Source organism: Pygoscelis adeliae, unplaced genomic scaffold (assembly GCF_000699105.1).
Source record: "Pygoscelis adeliae isolate BGI_AS28 unplaced genomic scaffold, ASM69910v1 Scaffold407, whole genome shotgun sequence".
Classification (NCBI taxonomy): Eukaryota; Metazoa; Chordata; class Aves; order Sphenisciformes; family Spheniscidae; genus Pygoscelis; species Pygoscelis adeliae.
In genome coordinates, this window is record NW_008825251.1 from 1176296 (window position 1) to 1202563 (window position 26268).

Consider the following 26268-nt stretch of genomic DNA (forward strand, 5'->3'; position numbering starts at 1 on the left):
CCTGGGAGAGAGCCCAGTACATCACAGCTCTGATAGGAAACAAGGCCAAAAAGCATGGTGCAAACGGTGTGGGGGAACTAGCCTCACAGACCTACCAAGGGGCTCGGGACCAGCACGACCATGGCAAATGCCAACCCAGCATGCCCTCACAAAATTAGGGAGGCCTTGGAGAGCAGGAGGTGATAGTGAGATGGAGCAGCTGCAGAATCGCCTTCATCCAGGCTGCCAGGACCAAGGTGGTCCCGGACACAGTCTGTGCCAGGTTTCCCTACCAGTCCACACTGTGCCAGTCTGCCCTCCTCCCAGGCTGTAGTTAAGCCCATCCAGCTCCCCCATGACTACACTGGATTTAGTTCACTGCGTTCCCACTTGTACCATGATGGTCCTGTTGCCATACAGCATTGCATCACTGACTGTGGGCCAGACTTTCTGGATGTAAACCCTTCCTACCCAAGGAGTACTGAGAACATCCCTGTATTCAGGTATTTTGCACGAAGCTAATGGATTTTGAGGAATCAAAAAAGATTTTGCAGCTTTTGGCTTTTTCTCCAAGAAAGGGTATAGGGCTGGCAGTGCCAGTGGGAGCTGTGAAACCAGGAGTTTGGACAAATCCTGCACCCACTCAGCTCCTGACCTCTTACAGAAGCAAGTCTTACAAACCATGGCTGGCCTGTGTAACAAAAACTCTGTTCTGCGGCAAGTTTTGGTCTTTCCAGTTTCACTGAATTGACAGTTATTGACAGACTGATGCAGAGGGACTTCTGACTTCTTCAGTGCTGCCCATAGTAACCGAATTGCAGCAGGTTGCAGCCAATGTTTGCCACGGGCTTGTTCCTATTTCCAACTGTTGCTGTGAGTAGGAGCAAGACCAGAACATCAAGTCTCCTTTAAACTCTTTTCATTCATTCCCTGCCCTCACAGATACACGAATAAAAGGGTCATCTTGGGTCAGAGTTTCTAAGATCTTCTGCAACAAGCAGCTACTTCCTATAATACCTGCCCCCAAATCAGGTACATGCTTAAAAAATGTGTGGTTTTGACAGCGTCATTGGAGGTCCACTACAGGTCACCTCCCATCCTGAAATCATACTGGCGTAGTTTCAATGTACTTCTTGCTGATTGCCTAGCCTGGCACAGATTTCTTCCTGCATCTTTCTCAAGATGTAGATGTTTAAAAAGCTCCGCCCAGCCTTACTAAAAGCCACATGAAATTTTCATGTTGCCAGTCTGCTGGGACAAGTTTAATGATGTTTAATAAAGGCTGATGGTGCCTGAACTTCACAGCAGAGTTCTTTCACAGATTCTCTGGTTAAGGGAGTGTGGAAGAGTTCGTCCCCACCATGTCTTCTTCACTTGACTTGTCAGCCCGAAGAACAAGCTATTGTGAGCCATGTGGCATTTGTGCTTATGAGACAGCAGAGAAACCATCATGCAGTAGTGAATATTTTGTGTAAATGAGTCAGCATGGTCAAAATATACTTTCTAGGTATTGAAACCAAATACCATTGGGTTTTATTCTGAACCAAGATAGTCTGGGTTAGAGAGTTCAGCCAGCAAAATGCTCTTACTATCACTCAGAGAAGACATCTGGAGGTGGCTGGTCCAAGTAGATGTGGGTAAGGCCAATATAACTGGCAGGACACAGACCCAGTGTGACAGAGGCTCGCAACAGCCTCTGTCAGTGCATGCCTGAAAGACCAAACAATTGCACCTCCATTACAGATTTGTTCAGCACCCTTGGGACTGCCTGAGTAGAGCTTCCATCAGAGCGATGGCCAGATCCCAGTCTGAACCTTGCCTGCCATTTTGTGCTGTGAGCCCACCTAGCCCAACCTGGACCCAAACGCATCAATAAGCTGCTTAAGTCTTTAAGAGGGGCTTAAGCCTTTAAGGGAGTCAGTTCACATCAACTCTGTGTCAAGTACCAGACTATCCATATGTAACGCTCCATAAGCACCCGAAGGTTGTTCCTATCATATCCATAATGCTTTTGGAGACTACCCCAAACCCAGTCTGAAGGGCTGGACTGCTCTTTTGACTAATGCATGGAAGACTCCCCGTTTGATAGGACCTAAGGAGACAAGCCTTTCTGGGCACCACAAGTTTGAGATCCGAGAGCCATCAGTCTGAGATCTGAGAGTGAAATGGGATCTCAGACCTTGCGTGTTCAGGAGATTGGAAGCCACTGGGATAACAAATACCACCCAGGGCTCTGGTATGACACCAAGCTTATTATTTTCAAATTCAGATGGATCAAGCCAGATAGCAGGACAGTGGGGAAAGGTCAAGGCAATCATTTTCCTTCCACAGCTGGAATCACAGCCCAAGCGGGAGGACAAACCCAGGACCACTGCTTCACTTGTCAGTACCCATCAGGATGCAAATGAACAGGAGTCAGCTTTGTGCACTCTCAAGGGAGCGAACAGACTAGCAGTTAATCATGGACACATTTTCTAGCGGGCTTATCTCCTTAGAGGAAAGGTGGAAGGATGTCTGTCACACCTCAGTATAATATAGTAAATGAATAAACAGTATCTTAATGGAGTTATAAATCTTGAATCCAGAGTTCTTGGCTTTGAAAGTTACAAATAGCAAATCCCTCTGGGCCACAGGACCAAAAGGCATCCTTGAGAAATGCACAAGGCAAAGAACCAGCTAGACACCTCTTTGTCAAGGGCAGTCACCCCTAGGACTTTTCCATTTCCCCTTTGACTCTTCTCAAAGGACGTATCTCCCATTCTCAGCCAGAGACAGACATAGGAGGTCCCTGCTGAAGAATGATCAACCTTTCAGATACTTCACCTGGTACCACTTGGAGGCCCAGGTCCATGATAGGGACACACTGGGTGTGCAGACCCAGTGCTTTTGTTACAGCCAGTGCTTTTGTTACAGCAAATCTGACTTGCATGTACAGGAAGGACCCTGCCCACAGGTGTGCACTGCCACCAGCACACACAGGCTGCTCCTCCAGCAGCAGCAGGGCTGGAGCCCACCTCCCTGTTCTCCCTGAGCTCTGGGACGTGCAGGCACTACACTATGGTCTGCTGCACTGGCAACTCTGTCTCTCAGATATTAGGTCGGAAATAATCTCAGCCCAGACAGCAAAACCATTGTCTGCTGTGTCGCTGTGACAGGAATAGCTCCTTGACTCCGGGGCGCAAGTTCACCCCTGTGGCAGCACCAGCATGCCTCCAGCGTGGCACCCACAGGCATGACTGTGGACCCGCATGGCTCTTGTGGTCCTTTGGATCCTCTCCCGGGGCAGGAGCTGACAGCATCAATCCGAGCCTTGCACTTCTATTCAGAGGTCTGAAAGGAGGCCTTCAGACACTATTCAAGACCACTGGGAGCTACAGGTCCACCCTGTCCTACATTCAGAGGCACAACACCATCTGGTTATTTTGGGTTGACCACCTGCCTCCTCTCTTCAGTAATAACATCTCTTTGCCAAGAGATTGCAATGGAAGGGCTGCAGGTAGAAGGCACCCAGCCAACACCTCAGTGGAGAAGTGTGCTCAGTGCCCAGGCCAGTGCTGCCCTTGGCCTCCTGTCCCTCCACCTCTGGCTCAGCCCCACCTGCACACTGCGGCACCCCTGAGAAAAGCATGGTCCCCAGGCCTGGGGCAGCAGCTTGTCCTCTCCTGGGGGCACCAGGAACTCCAGCCAGAGAGCTAGATCCTGGCAGTACACAGCAGCACAAAGGAACAGAACAGTCATCAGCAGCTTGGACAGCCCTGGGCACTGCACAGACACAGTGCTGGCCAGGACATCAGGATTATCTTTCTCCATTAACTAAAAGCACTATGGGAGTGCTGGCATCCACCTGGAAAGCCATCAGGGACAGGCACAAGGAAACTTCTTATCAAGAAGGGCTGCCTCTGCTCAGCATTTGCTTCTGGGAGGCTTTGCCTTAGACCCCTGTTTCCCCTTGAGATAACAAGCCTGTTTATATTCAATATTTTTATGCTTGGAAGGAGGGCAGAGGACTTTCAGGCTTGGACTGCTCCCAAGGAAGTTCATTTGCACACTTTGCCTTGGCTCAGTCAGGCTGGAGCAGTGACAGGCTGGACCGCAGAGGGCTTAGGCACTCAGAGGACAACGTCTAGCGGCAATGAAAGGAGCAGAAAGGTGCAATAAAATGGACTCAGGCCATCCTGACGCAGATGACCCCTTCCAGACAGCACCCTTGGGTCCCACTCTGGCACCTTGCAAGAACACTCGAGCACGCCCACCTGATGCTGGTCTGCAAGGTATCAACTCTACAAACACTCGCTGGGCTGCTGGCACGCCATTTCCCCCACCAACTCACACCACAGAGGAATAAAGTTGTCAGTAGCACTGGAAGTGCCAGGAGGAGCAAGCAAGCCCCGGTGGTGAGCAAGAGGAACATTTCCTGCTTGTGTGGAAACAAACTTCCACTGCAGTGGCTCATTGGCCAGGAGTGACTGCAAACCCAACCACTCAAGTCCCCATTGCTCTGGAGACACCCAGGCAGAACTGGGCATCTCTTCTCCAAGGTGGGCAGCAGGACTTCGGCAGGGCATGAAGGGACAGCCAGCAGTATGGCTGAAGGAGGGGGTGTAGGAGACACGCATCGCAAAGAAGCCTGCTCCAGAGCAGCAGTGGCACAGCTGGATGCCAGCTCCAGCCCTCTGGCCACCAGCCCAGTGCCGCCCTGCCTGGGCACTGAGGTGGCACTGGGGCAGGGCACCAACTTGCACCTTTGCTGCTGCCCAGCCCATCCGAGGGGCACACATGTCATTGCTGGCGCTGCATCCCCGTGGGGCAGCCCTCAGCACATGCAGGTAGTGCCTCTGCAAAGCTGGTGTCACCAAGCACCACGGCACAGCTGCATGGGGCTGCGATTGCTGCGTGGGGAGGGAAGGGTGACCTTGTCCTATATTTTAAAGGCCACTTTTCAACTACAAAAAGCAGCCAAATGAGGGCAGCAGCAGGGAGGAGGAGAGATAAGCAATGCAATGCGGCCGTGAGGCCTCCGCACTCAGCAGTGCTCTCACCCCCTCTCTGGCACAGTGGGTGGCTAGAAAGGGGGTGCCCTGCTGACCCCATCTCTGCTCCCCCTCCTGTCCTGCCCGGCTCCATGACAGTGAGGGATGTGTGGGGAATGGGAGCTGTGGGGTACAGGGAGAAGAAGGGCAGCAGGGCTGGGCCCAGCAGGGGTGTTTGAGTGCAGACCCACGGCTCTGAGTCAGGGTCCCTGAGTTGCTTCAGCCGGGAATCAGTGCAGCCCCCCCTGGCATCCCAGCACACCCTGCCAGACTGCCAGCAGCCACAGCCCCCACAGGTCCTGTGCCAGTCTCCCAGCCCCATGCTGTGTCTCTGACACCTAGGGAGTTTCAAACACCACCAGAAATGTGAACCAGGACCTCAGCACGTCCCATACAACATCTTGCATGTGGCAGTCCTTATTTTCCCAACGAAAGGTAAGAATTGGTAAGTTGGACCATCACAGTCCAAATGTGTCCCCCACCCTGGTTCAAAACATCAGGAGATAAATGGAGAAACCCAAGTGCATGGTCAGCTTTGCCAGGGAAACAGAAACCTGACTGCAACACACAGACACCTCCCCACTCACTTCCCAAGGGTCCTCCAGGCACATCTCCTGTCCCTGTGAGCAGTGCAAGCCCCAGGGAAGGGGCTGGACTTTGGCCGTGGCTGTCCAGGGCCTGGAGAGGAGGAGTCCCGGCTGTCCCATCTGTTGGTGCAGAGCTGGGGAAGGAGAGCACCTCCAAGCATCTGCTGGGGCTCAGCCTTGCGCTGCAGCTGTGAGATTTCACTCCAGGCTCTGGAAAGGACTTCAAAGATATTCTTAAGCATTTTGCTGCTTCAGAGCTTTAATGATAGCGCATCACTTGGTTGGCAAGAGCTGAGAGCTTCCCTCCTCACTAGCAACCACACATTAGCAAGAAGAAAGGAAGGCTGCTTATGGGTTGATGCTCTCCATTCAGTCTCCCATTTTCTGGGAGGAAAGATTGCTCAAGTGCAGCCATTAAAGAAGGTGGCAGTTCCTGCATTCCAACCCCAAAACTGGAAGGCTTACTCAGGTTTTAAACAATGCAAGAGTTTCTAGAAAAAAAGGCCAAGGTGTCTACAGAGAGGAAAGGACAGGGAAGGTCAGAGCAGGAGTGCCGAGGGGACATGATTGGTTCACCTTTAATCCCTCTGACAGAGGCAAAACGTTGCTCTGCGCACAGAGACCTGCTAACGCCCAACCTCATGCACTGCAGAGCCCTCCCTGTGCCTTCCTACCAGCTTATGTGCAGGTATGTAAATACGTTGGAAGAGGCATCTGAGCATCAGTCTGGGCTGGCCTCCTGGCTTCTTGGTGTGAGGGCAGGCTGGAAAGATGCTGGTGCATTACCCTTCCCTCAATCCCTCCCTTCCATCCATCTCCTTCCACACTGCCAACCTCTCCTAAACTTTGATGGTGCCACAACTTGAGGCATCTTCTCCCAGGCTGCTGGGAGCCCACATCACCGGCGATGAGGGAGCCAGAACTGGGGGAATGTTTCCAAAACACCAGGGTGCTGTTCAACAGGCAGAGGGAGGGAGGTCAGCTCACGAGACTGTGGCTATTCAGTGGACCAGGCTCCCTAGAGTTGCTCTCAGAAAAGTCCTCAGATGTTTTTGCCTCCAGAAGTGGCCACAATTTGAAGCAATTTCCAAAAGGGTATTGTCCCCTTGGTGGCATAGCCACTGGCTCTGGGGTCAGACCTGGGCTCCACGTCCTTGGAACCAGCTCCTTTGGGATGGACTCAGGGCAGCAACCTGTGAAGGTCTGAATGGAGCTGAACGTGGGAATGGAGGTTCATTACAGGAGACACCAACCTACTCCTAGTGCCACAGCATTGACTCGTACACCGTATTGTGCCAGCTGAAACAATGTGAACAGTGACTATAAAGTTATATACAGCTGCTACACAGCAGCAAGGTGGAAAAGAGGCATCAGGATAAGCTGGGCCCAAGATGGAGGTGGAAAAAAAAAAAAAACTTAGTCACAAAGCCACTTCTGTGAAAATCTACCCTGCATCTGGAAGGAAAGGTAGGGCAAGGAGTCCTGAGGCTGCGCTGAGCTTCAGAGGTACGGGACAAGCTCCTATATGGCCCTGGAGAGCAGCAAGGAGCTGTTAAAAGGTGCCTTTCATTGCCTCACCCAGCACTGAGGGAGAAGCTGGGAACCCGAGCAAGTGAGACGGAAGGAGGAAGAAAGCCCTGCTGCTGCCGGTGGAAAAATGAGACCTCCACACAGCTGCAGGAGCAGTTTTGCTGCTGATTGTTTTTACAAGGGGTTAGGCTAGGTTGATCATTAATATTAATGTCTTGGTAAATTATGCACATTATGCATTTGCATGAAGCATCCTCCAGTGATGCTTCCTGCACTGTTAGCCAGCCTCCCCCCGAGCACCAGCAGCCTGCTCACAGAATCAATGGCTGCATGTTGAAATGTTTTATTCTACTAAGAAAACAAAACTCAAAGCAAAAATGAAAACGGCCTGGCATGGGGAGCTGACCCCTTCCTGCCTACAGAGAGCAGACTTCAGACAAGAGGGGCAAACCAACACCGTCACCTTCCTGCATGTGCGACACAGTAGCCAAAGGTAGGATCCCTCTACCAGGCAGAGCATGAAGGAAAGGGCCATCTTCTGCCCACCCATCCTCTCCCCAGGATGGATAGATCTGTAGCCCTAAGCTAGAGGCAACGATCTTATTGCAGCCTAGATCTGGTCTTCCCTATCTCCTTTCCACATCTCTCTTTTCTCTCTTCCACATCTAGTTCTTTTCTCATGCGATGCTTGGCTCCTTGAATTCTGCTCCTGTCTCTTGTTACTGCTTGTATGAGCCCAAATTGTATCACCATATCATTATCAAGCCATGCACCTGATTTTCTGGTACACTGTGTCGTCATCAGGAGGCAGCTCCTTGCAGCTCAGTGCTTCATTCAGTACAAGCCAGACAAATTGTGTTGCAATGAGCAAAGCAAAACCAACTCTTACCTGTCATCTGCCACGTGCTTTCCAACACCCTGCACAGCACCACGCACGTGTGCGGATGGGTGTCTGGACTGGCCACTTGGAGCCTTCACTCTCAAGCCACAAACACAGATTTACTGTGGTTAGCAGCTCTGGATGAGCTGCCAGGGGCTGCTCCTCTGCTGCGTGTCCCACATACCACCACAGAGCCTCATCCTAAGCTACCAGGGCTGGGCTGCAGAGCTTGCCGAGCAGCTGGGAGCGGCAAAGGGAACTCCCCTTCTTCCCCTTCCCACCACCACTGCGATAGTGTCCCTGAGGGGCACCTGTGAGGGACCAGAACCCGGACATGCTATATGGAGAGCAAAACACCGCAGGGACACCCCATTGGCCCTCTGACCACATGGGGCCACCCTGCCCCATGAGGTCAGGAGGCCACAGCCGGGCCCTGGAGCTCCCTCCTCGCTTGACCTGCAACAAGGATGGAGGCACAGACAGAAAGGACTTCACGGTTGAGGAGGAGCAGCCTCTCATGAGCTGTGTCAGCGCTGAGCGGGGAGGGACTGCGCTGAGAGCCACAGCTTGTCCTCCACCACTCACCCCAAATCCCTGAGTCAGTGCCAAGTGCCACACTTTGAGCACAAGCCCTTCAGCCAAGAGTCAGTCTCCAACCTCAGTGCCATGTTTCCAGATGCTTCACGCAGGTGTCTGTGGTGAAGGATATCAAGAGATGATTAAGAAACAGAAAATGCAAAGAGGAAAGACAAGACATTGTGCGGGACTGAGGCATCTAAAAGAACCTGCTTAGTCCGTAGTGGACAAGCCACCTTTGAGAAACAGTCCTCCAGTTCCACCAGCTCCCATGAGCACACCTAGTAGGGAGGTACTCATCACTGTCACCTGCAAATCCCACAGACTCGTCTCCACCAAGGCCCACAGCATGGGAATGAGACAGATGTTACAGTCTCCCTGGCCAGCCACATTTGGGGTGTTTCCTCCGCCAGAGGTTGCAGATATTTGCCCAATTCTCTTTCAAATATCTTTTCATGGTTCTGGTCTTTACAACACCCTGTGAGAAACCACTTCACAAGCAAACCAGGTGCTGGGTGGAAGGATGCTTTCAAGGTCATCAGACACTTCCCAGCAGCTCTGTGGAAACTGTCCCAGGTCCCACCTCTCCTCCACACCTCTGGTTCCTCAGAGAGTTCAGCAGTGGCTGTTGTACCTGAGACACAGGCACACCCCCACCATCCCCAGACGTCATCCCATCACCACCCACAGCAGAGCGGGTGCACAGACACTGACACCCATTGGGTCCCCTGGGATCACAAGGACGTGCTGGCTGAGCAGGAGACAGACAGACTGACAACACAGAGCGCGAGGGAAGCACTGGCAGGGCCATATGGGTTAGATGGCCAGGTACTGTCACAAGAGCTCCTGGAGGACCACTGTCACACAGAGCTGAAATCCTCCAAGCACTGAGGTCTCTTGAAGGCCCCATGGAGGATAGCTGTCCCAGCTGCCCAGCCCTGGCAGCCCAGCACAGGGATAAGAGGGGCAGAGAGCCCTGGTCCTGCCCCACGGTGGAAAGGCCAGTGGAGCACCCCCAGCAGTGGGCTCAGACAGCCCTGCCCACGGTCACTGGAAAGGAAGGGATGAGTCAGTGCATGAAGGTCACTCATGCGTGGTGTGGGTGGAGCAGCACAGCACTTTCTTCCCCAGGAGATTATATTCTTTGCAGAAGTCCATTTTATTTATTTCTTCTTATGGAGCACAGCAATTAGCTGCTCCTCAACTCCTCCGCACCTGGGGCTGCTACGCATGGGAAGGGGACACTCACCATTCCTCCAGCTGTGCCAGGCAGGCAGGCACGGACAGCAGCACAACATGCAGCCAGGGAGCTCCTCCCAGGACCGATGTGACACTGAAGGGTCAGGGCTTGACCACCCAGCCTCACCCCTCAGCCACAAGCCGCTTCCATCTGCACCAATGCCACCACAGTCGTGAGTGCACGTGGGTGCACTCACCATGCTTGTGCTGCGTATCTTGGCACTATCAACCACCGCACTGGCTGTGTCAGACAGCTGGGTACCAGTGTTGCCCCAGTAGTCAGATGCCACCTTGGCTGGGGCATATGGTGGCGGAGAAGCCGAGATGTTTAAAGAAGCCTTGGGTCTCCTCCCGGCTCTGTCGCACTCTCGCTGTGCAAGCTGAGATCACATCACCCGGTTTCCCCAGGTGAAATGCAAGCGTAACTCTTTGCCAGCTACAGACAAATAGTACTCTTGGTGCTTGGGCCACTTCAAAACACTTTCCAGGGACAGCTGCAAACCCATCCACCTAACCGAGTCCACTGCAGCTGGTGCCAGCTCATTAGATCTACCCATGGCCTGTAAAGGGGAGCAGCCCTCACCAGGCTCTGCAGGACCTCAGTCCTACCCATGCAGAGGTGGCCACCATCTCCTTCCAGCTCTGCCAGGCTTCAGTGTGCTGGGTGCTGCCTTGCCTGCTACCAGGGTTCAGGGACAGATAAACAAATGAGCATTGAACAATGGCCTCAAGTTGCGCCAGGGGAGGTTTAGACTGGACATGAGGAAAAACTTCTTTACTGAAAGAGTGGTTAAACATTGGAACAGGCTGCCCAGGGAAGTGGTTGAGTCACCATCCCTGGAAGTATTTAAAAGACGTGTAGATGAGGCGCTTAGGGACATGGTTTAGCGAGCAGATCCATGGTTTAGCATGGTTTGGACTCGATGATCTTAGAGGTCTTTTCCAACCTTAATGATTCTATGATTCTATGATGTGAAGGCACTTGTTGAAACAGCTGTCAGAAGTGGCGCTGTTCACAAGCTGTACTGTCCTTTGGGAAGGGCACCAGGCTGAGGACAGCACCCAACTCACGCTGTGCCTTACATCACACTATAATAGAGCTGGCTTCAATCAGCATCATGACAAGAGAGTGCAGCTCTCCTCCAGTGAGCATCTTCAGGCCCTGTCTCTGCTGCGAGAGAACAGAAAATCTGACAGATGTTGCCCAGGCAGGATCAGAAGGAAAGCAGAACTGTTCCAGGAAAAGTGACCTCAAGGAAAAGCTCCTCCTGTTGTCCTCCACGCTAGCTCTCCTTGCTTGGAAGGACAAAGGGAGAAGGATTATTTCCCGAAGCCTTCATAGCACGTCAGCTGCATGGGGAACTGACGGGCAGAGCACTGCTCGGGGGACTTTGCTACCCAGCAAACGGGTGATTCAACTGACAGAAGGGCACAGGGAAGCATCAGTGCCCCCGATGTGCTAACAGGAGACGCTCACCCCATGGAAGACTGCACACCTCAGGCCCAGCACAGCCATCAGCCTGCAGGACAGATGGGGTGTTCTTGCTTTTGCATCCGTCTCCTCTGCAGTATACAGTGGAGTTCAGGAGAATACCAAGGTGCCCGGTGCTGCCCCTCGGGCACGTCGCTTCTTACACACGTGTTACTCTCCAGCCAGGCAGCTCAGGAGCACAATCAAGCTGCAGGGGCTGGAAGAGAGATGTCACTGCAGCTCTGCCCTAGCTCTGGGCAGGGCTGCACACACAGCAGCGCAGGTTCCCAGCCCCCTCATCCTGCTGTCCTTCAGGAGGAATCCTGCTACTCGAAGTCATCTTCCCACCAGCACATTTCCAACCCATGTCAAGTAGTGACTGCCAGATGCTGGCTGGGTTACTCGCTGCAGAGTGGGCACCCACACGTCTCCGTCCCTGCTGTGAGCTGCAGAGACCTTTCCCTCGGTCTGCTCCCCACTGAGGTCCCCCCAGGGAAGTCCTGCTGCTGGGGCCCTGCCAGAGGCACAGGTGCCAGCACTGCCAGCAGTCGCCGGCTCCCGGGGACGGTGACCATCGGAGGGGTGTGCTGCCATCTGCCTGCATTTCTCTGCAGCGAGCGGGCCGGCAGCCTGCCTGCACAGCCATGCACGGGCCGAGCGGCCAAGGAGCACTCGCAGGCCTGGGGTTGAGCTCTTCACTGCTTGGACCCCTGGCCCAGCACACCACAGGGAGGAAGGGGAGGTGTCAGAGGTCTTCTTCCTCCATCCCATCTCCCCAGCCCTCCAGCTCTGTCAGATTTTGCTGTCCTTCCTCATCACACCACACACAACCTGTCTTGCTTCCCCCAAATAGTCAGATATCCATCCTACCTGCATTGCCCCTCATCTTATTCAAATGTCTCCCAAAACTGTGTCCTAGTGTCTTCCTGCTAAATCCAAGCAAACATTCGCATTTCCATCTCCTAAAACCCACTACTGACTCATCTCCTGATGACACAGGCCACCATCCACACAGGGGAAGGTCTTCAGAGCAAACCTTCTTCTCCCTAACAGGGGTTCAACCAACACAGTGCTCTCATGAAGATCCTACCATGTGTTTTCTTAGATCCAGCAGGGCTGCTGGTGCCACACAGGGACTGCAAAGCTGGGAGGGAGCAGGATACTTCCAGCACTGTCTCAGCCCAGCCTGTGGCCCCTCCAGTCCTCAGCCCCACACACCTCATCTGACCAGCAGCCTGCTCAGTATCTCCGCACCTTTTTCACACCTCCAAGGAGCCACATCTTGCCAGGTCTATTTGGTGCCCTCATCACTAGCAAACCAGCTCAGGCACAATCACTAGCGAACCAGCTTGGGCACAGCCTCCATTCCTGCCTTTGACCCTGCAGGTTCTTCAGGGCAGAGAGCTCTTCCACCGTACACTGTGTCGTTGTAGGACCAGCCCCACCATCCTGGGCACTTTGCTTACACATCTGATGTCCAGTCATACAGGAAAAGTTCCTGTCGAATCTCACGTTACAGGTCTGGACAGCCACCACGTCAAGCAGGGGCCAGCTCACAGCCAGAGGAAGGGCTGCGCTACTGCTGGTGCAGGCAGCCAGTGGTCGAGGGCTGGTGCCTCGGCACCGGCTTCACTCATCCCCATTCCCTTCGTGAAGCAACCAGGTCAGGGAGGCAGGAAAGGCATGCAAAGCTCTCCTGCACTGCATTTTCCCATCGATTCATAGTAGAATCAGGAGAAGCCAGGATAGGTGGCAAAGGGGAAAATCAGTGGGGTGTGGGGAGGAGGAGAAATAGCTTTGAAACCCAGGACACAGACACAGGACTATTGGTGAATAGCAGTCATCAGGCAGAAGCTGAGCAGGAGAACCTGTTCCTCAGCTCTTCCCTCGCCTCCACTAACTGCAGAACAAGCATAGATGCTGCTGGCTTAATTTCATGGATGGAAGCCTTTGACATGGACACCACAGTCAAGGCTGTATGGGTCCTGTTCCAGCAGCCAACTTGAATGCAGCAACCCTCTGCTGACATGCCAAACAAACCAATTTCACTGCCTTGCAACAGCGCTTTGGTGACCAAGACATCCTCAGGACATCCCAGGCCTCAGTTTCACTTGCTCCTTACTCCATGGAGCACTTCACACCTGCTTTGCACACTCAGCATGTTTGGTGGGCATTCAGAGGATGGAGGGCTGGCTGCAGACTCAGAGCCCTTTCCTAGGCACACCTCTCTTCAGCACCTCCCGTCCTGCACTGCAAGAGCAGAAACAACACAGGCTTGAGCCCTCCCATCACCCACCATGTGACAAGAGGGAGAGAGGTTTTGAGAGGCATTGGCAGTAGCCAGGGGAAGAAGCAGAGCTGTTACTCAAGGGCCCAAACCCACCCAGCTGCTCGGTAACTTCAGCTGCGTGATGCACACACTGGTAGCTCAGCTCCAGGTGCATCCACACACCTACAACTCTGCGTACACAAGGTGGTTAGCCAGCTCTAAGGGACCCTACCTGGTGGCACTGGTAAAGCCAGCCAAAAGGTACTTTTACTGAGTGGTGACCTGAGAGGAACATGATAAAAAAATTGGTTTACTGCTGGCACAAGACAAAAACTGCCATTTCCTTTCAGTACTGAAGCATGGGAAGGCTGATGGAGTTAAGTCACATTAGAATTGGACTAGGACCCCTGACACGACAAGAGAAGTTGTCTGGTCTTTTGAAAAAGCAATAAATGTTTTGTCACTGAAGAAGCAAAGGAATAGGGAGAAAAAAAATGTAAATCAAAGGTAACATTTTCTTTGGGAATTTAAAAGAATCTTTTCAGGGAACGGTGGATAATAAGGAAGGTGGAACATCTTCTTGCTAATGCAGGAGAGCTCTTGACCTGCCTGCTTCTGCTGAGGAATAAAGTGAATGAGAGCCCCAGAAGAAACATTAGATCACACTGGTTATTGGTCTTGTTAAGAAAATCAGTCCATTAAATGAACACACTTAGGCAGTGTGAACTTCCAGCAACAATGAACATGCACAGCCCTCCCCAGTGAACTCCTGCTAATGAAATAAAGCCATTAGAGGCCCTGAGTGACCACACACCACAGCTGGGTGATGTGTTTAACAGGTCCCTGCTGGATTGCACACGGAAGATCTCTCAGAAGTCTGTAAAGCTCACAGCAACGATCAGCAGACTCAAGTGATGCTTTTTAAATCCTGAAGTGGCCTTTTGAAAAACAAAACAAAAATACCACTAGACAAGAGGCTCTGCTTAGCACAAATGGAAGAATTGAGCCCACGGGGCCATGCAGCACTTCTCCTGCTCCTGGAACATTAACTCACAAGCTTCTTACCAGTTCAGTAAAGTTATGAGCAACTTCCACAGTAAGGGAAGAGTCCCACAGGTAACTTGTGCCACTGCTAACCTTCCAGCTACAGAACTAGCTTGGGGTACCCAACATAGGCTCCTGAAAAACAATTAACAGGAACTCCCACTGTTTAAAGAAAGATAGCGTAATTAAAAAAAAAAAAAAATCAAACAAACCAAAAACCACAGGATGAAACAGGTCAGATTCTCAAGGAAATTCATGTCCCTTGGAGATCCTTTCCCAACAGACATGTCCACCTCTTCGCTTGCTCAAGTGCAAGAAGAATCCCAAATTCTCTCCGGTCAAAAGAAACAGCTCTCGCTTCATGCAACATCCGATACCTCCAAAGCAAGGACAAAACTGTGCCTACTTCAATGCTGAGAGGGAATGTCTTTTCCAAACCTAGCTTTTTCAATAATAACATCCTTGATGTCCATCATTTCCAAACCTCAGCACCCTGGGTTAAGCCTTCCTGGATGCCAACCTGCTCTTCCTCACACTTCCAGCTGCTCCCCAGCTGAGGGAGAAATCAGGGATTTTTGAATATAAAACAATGACCATTTCCTTTTAATTTATTTATTTATTTTAGAAATACCTTTCAACTTGCCATCTGTATTAGGGTTTAAATTTACTCTAATGTATAAAAGTCATAGGAATTACCTTTATGCTGCCCTTTCATCGTAATGAATTCAGGCACAGTGATCAGAGCTGGAGAAGAGAAGCAACTTTTGCTTTTAAAAATCAACTTCTTCCGAAATAAATCAAATGTGGCTAAACCTGCCTTTGGGGGGGAAAAAAAAAAATGTGCTGAAACCTGCAGCACAGGATAAAACTAACTCTACTCCTGGTGAGTCCTGCACATGCCCCAGGCAAACACTGGCCCCTGACCTCTAGCCCAACCCAGGGGCTTTGAGCAGCCCCAGCGGCCAGTGCAGCCAAGAGCCGCTCTCCCTTCTGCTCCCTGCCCATCATCTCCCCGCTCACTGCCCAACGCCTGCATGTTTCACCACTCTTCCTTTACAAATACCAGTTGATTTCCTGAACTATTTAATGACTATGGTGGGAAGAGACATAATTTTTACAAGCAAATAGACAATAAGTAAATTGCAAAGGGACACTGCAGGAGTGCTCCTGGTTGCTGGCACCTTTCTCTTACCAAGTCAGCCTTGCATGGCACCTGTAAGATAGTAACTGAGCTGCAAAATCCCTCGCGGAGGGACAAAACATTCAAGTGTTATGACTTCAGGAATTTGAGGTCTGGGAAACTTCTCTGCACTTCAGCTAAGCATCCCATTTGATCCCATGCAGGACACGGGAGTTACCATCTGCCAGCCAGGCCACTGACACAGATCTCGTGATGGCTGCATAAGATGAGAAGTTAACCCTCCCTTTTCCTTCTCACTCTCACTTCTTGCCTGCCCAAAGCTGAGACGTGGCAGGAGCTGCCTCAGCTTGCAACCACACCACGATGAGCATGAGCACAGCCTTTTTGTTTCAGATCTGTGGAGCCTCTCAAGCTGAGGCGGACAAGCGCCGCTGGAGCACGAGCTCAGCTCTGCTGGAAGCGGGCAAGGTGCAGACCTGGCGCTCTACTGGCCAGGCTGCAGTTGAGAGACCCATTTCTGCTGCACCCTGACAGCAGCTCCTTCCTCATGAAAACACAAAGCCCTCCGAGGAAGCTGAAACAGACCCATTGAGGCAGGTGGGGCAGCGAGTTGGACCAACACATCCGAAGCAGCGGCTCTGACAGTCTGTGTATATGGATTTTTTTCTCCTATTGATTAACCCATTTGGAGTTTGTTTATTTTTAGTAAGGCTGCCTTGCAGCTCATTTACTCTCTCTTAATGAGGCCCCTGCAGAGTCGATGCCTCCTGTGCATTAATTACAGTCTCCAGCACAGCCCATGCTTTACAGAGCATCCTCCCACCCATGCTCTAGCTCCACTCTGTGGTTTGCTCACCACCTGCCTTCGTGGGACAGGCTCCTGCACTCCCAAATCCCAGCCCTGGTCTGCCCAGCAGAGTGCAGCCCCACCGCCTGCAGCGGGACAGGAGGTGCACATTCTGTGCACAGGGGGAGCAGAAATAGCTGTGAAATAGCTGACCACATTGGGAAGGAATGACCATTCACAGCACATCCCTTTTATAGTAACAGGGCTGCAGAATAAGCCACTGTCGTAGCTTCGTTGGACAATGAACAGCAGTATCAGGGGAAGATTATTTCCTTTTTCAGAGAAAGGGATCAAGATGTTCCATCTCATCTTTTTCCACATTCCAGGAGCTCAGTGCCAGCCGCTCCATCTGCAGCAGCTGGCATAGTCTATGTTCAACTGTCAAAGTAGTAGCAGAAATAAACATTGCTCCAAACAAAGGTGGTGTATGCCTAAGAGACCCTGAAAAATCTCTCACTCCTGTTAGTTGTTAGAGGCACAGATGGCAAATGGATACCTATCATTTGTTATTTCTGGATTAGAAAAATAAGGGTACAATACTAACAAACACTAGAAAAGCTTAATAAAAATAGAAAAAGACTTGAACTGAAACAAGATGCACACAGAAATGCTAGGGTTATCATAAGAAAACATTGAGCAAATAACCAAAAATTCAACTTACCGTTAAGCAGTAAAAGTGAAAGCACCAAGGAAGAGCTGCTGGTTCAAATAATAATTAACCCTGAGCTCACTTCAGATTTAAAACCACAGCACTAACAAGCTACAGAGTCACTGATGGCTTTTTACAGCTTCCCCACCTGCTCCCTTTCATCTTTAGTTTGCATTTAGAGGACAAGAGCTGTGGGACAAGAAGAACATCTCTAGATGCTACCCAGACACTATACGAACTTGGTGCTGTTCAAGGTCTGCAAGCGTTGCTGTCACAGGAGTTAAAGCATCGCTGAGACAGCTGCCACACAAAACCAATTTGAACTGCAAAACTACACTGTGGATGCTCATCAGTGACGTGATGAAGTCATCGGCAGCAATCCACCTGAAAAAAGACAGAAGTGATCTGTCTGCTTTTGTGGCAGCTGGGGAGGAGGTGGTGGAAATTGCAAAGGAAGCCGCATGAACTGGCAGAGCAAGATGTGCCATTTCTCTTCCCAGTAAAAAGAGAGGATTTACTACAACACTGGGGCAGGAAGGCAGCTTTCTACAGCCTCAGGCAGCACATTCCACATCTTTGAATTTGCAGGGTTGATGAAACAAGAAGCAACTCTCTTCAGTGTGATGCAGGACAACATGGAGGCCCCATACAGAATTAATATCACTGAGTCTCAAAACTCTGGTTTGGCTAACATTACTGAGCCTATGGGGAAAGCGAAAAAAAAAAAGGAATAGCAGCTCTCAGGGCTGAATACACTCACACTGGGCTTTGCACTGTACATGCAGTGTGCTGTGCGTCTTTGGGGGTATCCAGTGGTCAGCTCATGCCACTGCTGATCCACAAGTGATTAGCCTCACCGAGGGCTAGGCAGGGCCCATGCTCCAACACAATTTGCAGTGAAAGCATGTCACAGGACAGGAATGATGCCAATTTGCCTTACTTGCACAACGCTGGCAGCTGGACAACTCTCCGCATAAGCAGGAGGCCAATGTACCTCATGCTTCAGTGCTACTTCACGCTTGTCCTGACCCTAATTCATTGCTGAACCAGTGTTGCAAACATATCTCATATTACACTTCATTAGCTTGCAGTAATGCACATTTACACACACACACAATTTCTTTTTTACTTTCAGATCATTGTATTCAGCTTAGCTGGAAGAAGGGGTAGTGTTATCATAGCCATAGCTGGCCTAAGGCTATATAAGGGCAGGAAAATATTCCTTCTATTACATGTTACCACTTTCCTTTTATACCCTCCTTCCTGTGCTGACTTCAACGGGAATAACGGCACTCTTTTCCCTCCCAAATTTTCTAACCCCCCCTTGCAAACATGCAACATATGTTGCTTCATACATGCCACCTTCCCTTTTCCATCAGTGTGCAACTGATTCATATAATGGAGTTGAATTCTGAACACCTCAACCTGTATTTAGCTGAAAGTTCGCTGCTTCTGTTTCACATCTAACAAAGGGACTGTGTCCCCAAAGGCCTGTTTCTTCCCCACCTATTTTGTGGGTCTAATAAGAGATATTACCTCTCCTTATTACAACCTCGCAAAAAGAAAAAAAGCACAATGGAAGTACAATTATATTCTCTTTTCTCAGTTGCTAAAAGTGTAGTTCATTACGGGAACCTGCCTGTTACACACTTTGGAAGTTCATTTTCAGTTACTGTTTTTGAGATTTAACAAAGACACACTCAAATTAACCTATCCATCAAACAAGTGGGAGCACTGCCAGGACAGCCTGCAAACGCTGACACTGCCTGGCCAGCCTGGTCTGCAGCCACAGAGCGCTGTTCCTCTCTCCCTTCCAGACAGGCAGGTCCCCAGGCTCCATGCTACCTTTGCTACTTACTACTTACATCAGTGATTGGTGTTCTGCTCCAAAGCAACAGAACCAGTCATCAGGTTGGTGCAAAGAGCCAACAAACCAAAAAGGCATCTTTCATCAAGGCTGGGACCATTCATTACAAATGATTTGTCCAATTGGCAACTGCAAAGACAGCACTGCCTGTGGATACAAACAAAGAGCAAGAAGACAAGAGGAGAGTACAGTCAAAGTACTGTACAAAACATCTCAAGGGTGTTAAGGACAAGAAAGCATGGAAAGAAAGATTTAAGAACAAAACACTTGACAAATCAGAGTAACCTCCCCTAAGGGCCTGCGGTCAATATGGAGTGCATTTAAAATGGACAAACCAAGACACCAGAGTAATGGAGTGCAGAGCCCTTGAGGAAAGGGAGGAAACGGCACCGAGCAGTAGACAAGGGCTTCTGACAGATGATTCCTGTGGTAAGTTCCTGATTATCTGGAAATAAAACCTCATCATATACCTTCTTCCCAGAACACGCTGCACTTTGTGCCATGCCATGTACCATTTTACTATGAGTTGTCCTTGGATATCACAGATACCATTGTGATGTTACTTCTGGGGACACTGGACATCCCGATGAGAAAGAGAGGGCAGTGTCACTGTACCATAAGCTTTGGCTAAATAACTAAAAAACTATTCATACAGATGTTTTCTGTAGGCAAGGCTCTCGAGATTTATTTTGAACTATAGAAGACTAACGAACAGCATTATCTTGTTAGACATGCATACAGACAAATTCCTGAAGGAGTCTAACAGCCAAGAAAGTAACAAGCGAGTGGTAGTACTAAGTCTCCGTGCAGCTCTGAATGAGCACCACAAGTTTTCTTACAGCCTACCTGTGGGAAATGGGGAGGAAAAAAGAGACTATCACCAGTGAAAATACGTAAGATTTCTAATTATAACAAACCAGAGGATCCAGTTCATGTGGAAGTCTGACCTTTTATCTCATGCTGACTATCTTCTTCAAGACCTGGGTGACTACTGTCCAATAACTCTATTTCTTGTTACCAAACTGTTAGCTTTCTTTTACATCAGGCTAAACAGAGTGTCAGCAGTAAATACAAAAGGTTTTAACAGAATAGGAGGAATAAGATACCTCAGTATTAGGGGTATGAAATGGGAGGAGTTTTGCTGTGGCTTTGAGTCCTCCTCCACAATAGATCATTGCAATAAATCACAGTAAGCAGCATAAGCATCCAACACAGTTTTGAAACAGTTGTGGTTACATCCCTGTAATGCAAGCCTGGCCTAGGAAGAGCAGAACTTCTCAGTTCACAGCCTGGGTTCAGGCTGCCAAAAGCTGCAATGACCAGTCGTGGGCTTACACTCCTTGCTCAGGAGGTATCAAATGGGAGCAGCAAAGGCTTCCAGTATAAACCACAGATGCTCTCCAAACAGGGTGTCACCTCCAGCCCAGGAGGACGGAAGGGACGAGGGATCAGCTGAGTACAGAATGAGGAAATGCTGCAGAAGAGCTAGGGAAAAAAACAAGGTGTCCAAAGTAGCCACGTGACAATACTCAAACTCCTCCAATTTTGGTCTCCTCGCAAAGTTAGGAATCCTCCTGCGTTTTCCACATCTGCTTCTACAGCAGGAAGAGGAGTCAGCTTCAGAAACAGACTTTAGGAAGCTGGCAAGGTTGGAGAAGATGTGGAGAAAGAGTCATTTTAAAAAGCTGTTTGTTTCTAAGTGACCATTTTGCTTAGTCCACCTGCACGCCCTCAGGAAGTTCTACTACTACAGGAGCGCAGTCATCAGGCTCTGCCTCAAAGTCCCATTTAAATTTCTTCGTTAGGTGAGCCTTGAATTTTTCAGCCTTTTTCCTTAGGGTCCCATCAACAGCAGCACTGCACGTGCAGGAAAAAAACACCTAAAAGAACAGAGTAGAGGTCAGTAAGAACTCAGCCATGGCACAAACTGTGCATCTCTTTCCTACAAAGATGTCATCAACAGGGAGCACCACGAAAAGTTTCAGGTTAGGCCACTGGTAGGAGGTCTACCACCCTGGAAACCACTCCAGCTTTGGGGCTACCTAAACAAAGCCTACACTTCTCCTCTCATCCCACAGCCAAGACAGACATCCTGCCTTCACTCCACTGAGTCAGCATTAGAAATACTTGCACTAAGGTAATAACTTTGTTTCAAGCAGGAGTATATATGTAATTAAATATGTACTATGGAATTCTAAAATACTCTTAACTGTGAGCAAAGAAAAATGTCTGAGCAGAAGGGGGGAAAAAAAAGACTATCAGTTTTCACTTGCCACATAGCCAATTTTACAGCATGTGTCAAAAAGGCCAACAGGCAATTATACCCATCTTTTCCATGGTTGGATGGACCAGGAGATCCCCCAAAGTATTTTTGTAATATGTTATCACCAACACCTTAGGATACAGAGAAAACTTATAAGATGACCTCTCTGAAAAAAGTCCAGTTATCCCCAGCACAGCCATTCCCTTGAGCACAGGGCACTGAAATCTGGACTAATCTCTAAGGGTGGCTCCCCTCCATCATCCAAACACACACAAATCTATTAGCTTTTCACAAATTCACAGCTTCTGTTAGCACTTTGAGAGTTAAAGCACCTGTGTATGATTAAACAGGGCATTTAGCCTCAGAGCCTGTCTCTCATCAGCCTGCTTCTGCTCCTCTTCTGAACTCGTGATCCAGAATTCATTTCCATAGGAAGAAACTTACATTTCAAAGCCAAAGAAAAAAAATCATTGCACGATGGAAGTGAAGGGAAAGCCCTCTGGGGAAAAAGCAGGCTCTTCTTTGGGAGAGACCTACTGACAGCTGGATAAAACACTGACAATGAGCAGCAAAGTTCGTTGCTTTGTTTATGATCATTTGCCTTTTCCTTGTTCATTCTACCGTGAAACTGCCTCTTTATAACAGAACTCCTTTACACAGCAAGGCTGCTATTAAAAAAAAATTAAAAGATTATACTTCCCACTTCTCATCAATGAGGAGATTAAATTAAATTAGTTATTTCATCGATTTTTTTTTCTTTAAACATTGTTAGGGCTGCATATTCAGCGGAGGTTATGCTGTACTCTTCCTGCCTTAGATCAAACTCCAAAAATAAAGTTGCTGTATTCAAAGCTGAGCAAAAGCTAACACAGATAATACACTCCCCACACACACACCATTTTGCACTTCTTCTGATCCACCTGCCCACATCCAGTTAAGACTGTTAACTCTGACGGCTGTGGGCAGAAAGTAACTAAGCAAGGCAAGTCCCAGAGGTTCCCTGGCACTATTTCAGCGCATCAGGGAAATCCCACAGGAGCAGAGAAACAGAGAACTTTTAGCAAGGAGAGCCTCAGTTCAACCATAAGGCAAATTTCTTCTTTGTTTCTAGGAATGTGGTGATTCCTGCTAGGGCTTAACAAGTGATCGCTGAAGCCAGCCCAGCCACCTAAAGGCATCAGCTTCTACTGCTTAAGTAGAAAGCACAGACTGATGAAATCCAAGGGCGTACAAGACTCAGGTATCCAAAAAGGAAAGATAATCAGCACGACAGGGTGCTTCCAAAATACCCATCAGATGGAAAGAATGGCTGGTTGACACATTCTTTGTACTGATGTAAATTGACAGTGCAAAGCGTTGCTCCGCGAGTGTGCTGCAAATAGAGATAGGTTTTCCAGTCCTGTAATGGGATGGAAAAAAACCACCAATAAAAATAAAAAAACACGAGACCTTTATGAATCCAAATTCCAAAAAAGTGAAGAAAGTCAACTGATTAAAGCAATGCTTCCCATAACATTTTACCCAGCAAATAAAAACAAACACCTTCCCCTTCCCCAAATCTATAGCAAGAACTTGAGTTACAAGTAGAGAAATGCAACCACTCCCTGAGAAAGGAGAAGGCATTACCAATTTGCATCAAGCACCTGCACCATAGCTTACTACTGTTTCTGCTGGGATTAAGTTTCCATTGCTGAGCTTCACCAGTGTATCTCGTTTTGGCTTTCTTTTTTTTTAAACCAAGTTTTGATTAGTCTGTTTGCTGAGCTGTTAGCATGGTTACAATCAGTGAGAGTAACTGGTTTTACTAGTGCTGAATTACAGATCTGCCCATGCCTGCCTCAGTAGAAGCAGTGTTTTCTGCATTCTGGACTAACCATAAATTCCCTCTGGATAAGAACTTGATTATAGGAAATCTTCGGTTTTGCTTAAGGCTAACAGGAATGGAAAACCTTCTTATACACTACGAATGCCCTAAGCTCAATAAGGTTTCACTGCAACTTCTCAGCATACTAAGCATACCGTTCAAGCTGACCAAAAATCAGCATCGTCATTCTTTTATGCCAAAGTTTTGGGGTTTGTTTTTTTTTTTTTAAAGAATGAATGGCATTTGGGAAAAAAAATAAACAAACAGACATCATCTTGCACTTGCTCAGCCTCTCTCATAGCTGTTCAGCTTAACGTAGTTGAAGGCATTAAAAATTTTCAGAAAAAGCGTGCTGGTACAGTCCAGTCGCATTAGATGCGCCACTCCAGAAGTCTAAAACCATGCCAATGGAGCAGGCTACTTTCAGCACTATTTGCAAGGAAAACATAATAAAAAAGACACAGTCCCCATTCTCTGTTGCAACCATCTTCATTAGCCTTTCCTCTCATTGCCTCACTTTGCTGGCCTCTCCGCGTGCGGACTAACTCAATTTTATACTGCATTAGATTCTTCTAGGCATAGCTTGAGTAGATCAAACTCTGAGATAACAAGCAAATGGCGTTTCTTTGTAAATAACACAGGGAAAAAGTAAAAGAAAATATGCGTGTGCTTAGATAGGCTCACTACCTCCCCCGCAGCTCGACAGTAGCTTAATTCCTTTTGCAGCTTCTCCCCAAATTTGCCCTGATGGCCTGTATGCTGTCTCCCCCCACTTCCATTTTTCAAGAGATAGCCACAAACGTACCTGTAAGGTGCTGGTTAAAAAGTTGTCCTGGGAGATAATGTCCACAAAAAAATCAGCTGGGATTTCACTGAGCTGGTGATACAGCACAGAAATGAGATTGATGTAAAGGTCTTGATACTTCCCTATGGCATCTTCAGATCGGCACAGGATGTTTAAGAGTCTTTTCCAGTGCTCAAATGCATCATATACATTCCCAATCAGGAAGCAGATGAAAGCAAACTGCAACTCGGCTGCGCATATTCAGCAAAGGAAAACAAAACAAAGCACACATAAGACTAAAAAGATATCCAAGATACGTGTCCTTTCAAAAACTCTGTAAATGATTGCATAAAACTCTGGGTTCACCTTTTGCACATGCATTCTGCCCTTCCAGCGATTCTGCTAATAGCAATCAATACTCCAAACACTGACTATTTCCTAATGCTCTGCTCTTCAGCTGGAAAAAAAGCAAAGCATCATCGGGCAGGTCCACCTGTAACTGTAATTATCATCTTTGGAGAGTGACTTTACTGGCGATCAGAGTACACAGCCACCACAGGCACAGGACTTCCAGTGTCATCTGTGTTCTCAAAATGACACTCAAATAAGAAGTCAGGCATTGCTGTTATTCTGCAAGCATTCACTCTGCCTGTGCCTGGGTTTCCAGAGCCACACAGGAGTGCAAATGCTACTGCCCTTGAACGCAAGGGCTGTGGGAACACTGGGAGAGGTGAGCAGTACATTAACAGATGTTTTTTCCTCATTGAATTAAGAGCCAGGGTTCATCCCACCGGACACTTAGCATCAGCTATTTTGCCAGAATGATGGCGTCACCATTTCCTAAGGTAATTTGTTCTTTGTATATCCTAGAGTTGTCTTTGATAATTTTGATAAAGAATAAATTGTGTAACATTAATATAGAAAAAATAGATGAAGGGAAAAACAAAGGCTTATTCCAAACCTCAGTAGCTTTGAGGCTCCAGCTTGGCTGGGTTCCCAAGCCCTCCCTCCATCCTGCCACGAAACAAAACCACGCTTCAGGACTCCCACAGATTTGATATTTATTCATATCACAAGTTGTCAAAAAAGGCTAGCAAGTAATTAAGACCCTGTGACCGGGAGCCACAGCCCTCACTGTGGATGTCTCCTGCAGCAGGGCTGGCAAAACAGAGAGTCGCCAGCAGCACACAGCAGAGCTGCCACCGCTCCAGCCAGGGAGGGGACCGGCTACTGCCTTGGGAAGAGCCTGCTGGGAGACCTGATACCACCTCACCACCGAAACAGGAACAAGAGTCTGAAAATTACGATACTTAGCCCCATTCAGTACTCCCAGGACTCTGTAAGCTCCGTCCTCAGAAGTTCACTTAACAGGCAAATTGCCAGGCTGGTGCCAGATGACAGGCCCCCTTTGCACGAGATGCAGCTCGCAGCCACCTGCAATTGCTGCTTTTGACTTAATTTGAGGCAATCTGGGCTCCAAGCGTAGCACCCAGGAGCAAGAGAGGCAAACGTGGCAGGCTGGCAGCTCCGGACACCAACCACCACGTCCTCACACCAGTGCAACTGGAACAGGCCCTATAGCTGCTAAAAACTCCACAAAGTTCCATCCTGCAATTAAGAGAGATGCCTCAGGGTGCCAGGGCCCACAGAACAGGCGCAGGCTTCATCCCGGGGCTCTCCTTTTACAGAGAAATTACTTTATTCTCCCAAAGCACCTGAGGGCTCCCCTGGGCGGTATGCGGTACTCACCAAGCAGATCCAGAGGCTGGCTGGCATATCGCTGGTTAATCACCTTCTCGAGAGCGTAGCTGAGGTCCATGCTGTGCCTGGTTATCTCCTCCGGAGTAGCACCATCGGGGTACATCTGCTTCGGCAGCTCCGTGAACCTGATCTCGGTGCCGGCTTTCGGCTTCATCTGGGGCAGCCGCGCCATGCCTTCGGCGTAGCTCCGGCACTCGGCGTCGAAGGGGGGCAAGCGCTGCTCCGCCCGGTCTCTGGTGTGCCTCCCGGCCGCCACCGGCAGCACCTCCGAGAAGGCGCAGATCTGCCCGCTCTCCGGCTGCAGCTTCTTCATCGCCGCTTCGCTGATGAAGCTGGTGAGGGAGACCCACTTCTTCAGGGTCTGGTAGGGATAGGGCCCGAGGAACTGGTCCATCTCCTGCAGGTTCTCTCTGAAGGCCTCGGCCTCCCCCGCGGCCGGGGGCGCCAGGCCCACCGCCTCGCTGGCGGCGTCCCACCGCAGCACCCG

General features: G+C 49.5%; 1 protein-coding gene across 1 annotated transcript; it reads right to left on the bottom strand.

The window, feature by feature from the left end:
- Positions 1–19772: 19772 nt before the first annotated feature.
- On the bottom strand, positions 19773–26268 carry AAR2 (AAR2 splicing factor homolog (S. cerevisiae); the record flags this gene model as incomplete). Its single annotated transcript, XM_009329362.1, has 3 exons — positions 19773–20989; positions 24042–24271; positions 25770–26268. Coding segments are annotated over 3 exons (897 nt in total), but the record flags the coding sequence as incomplete, so codon positions are not given.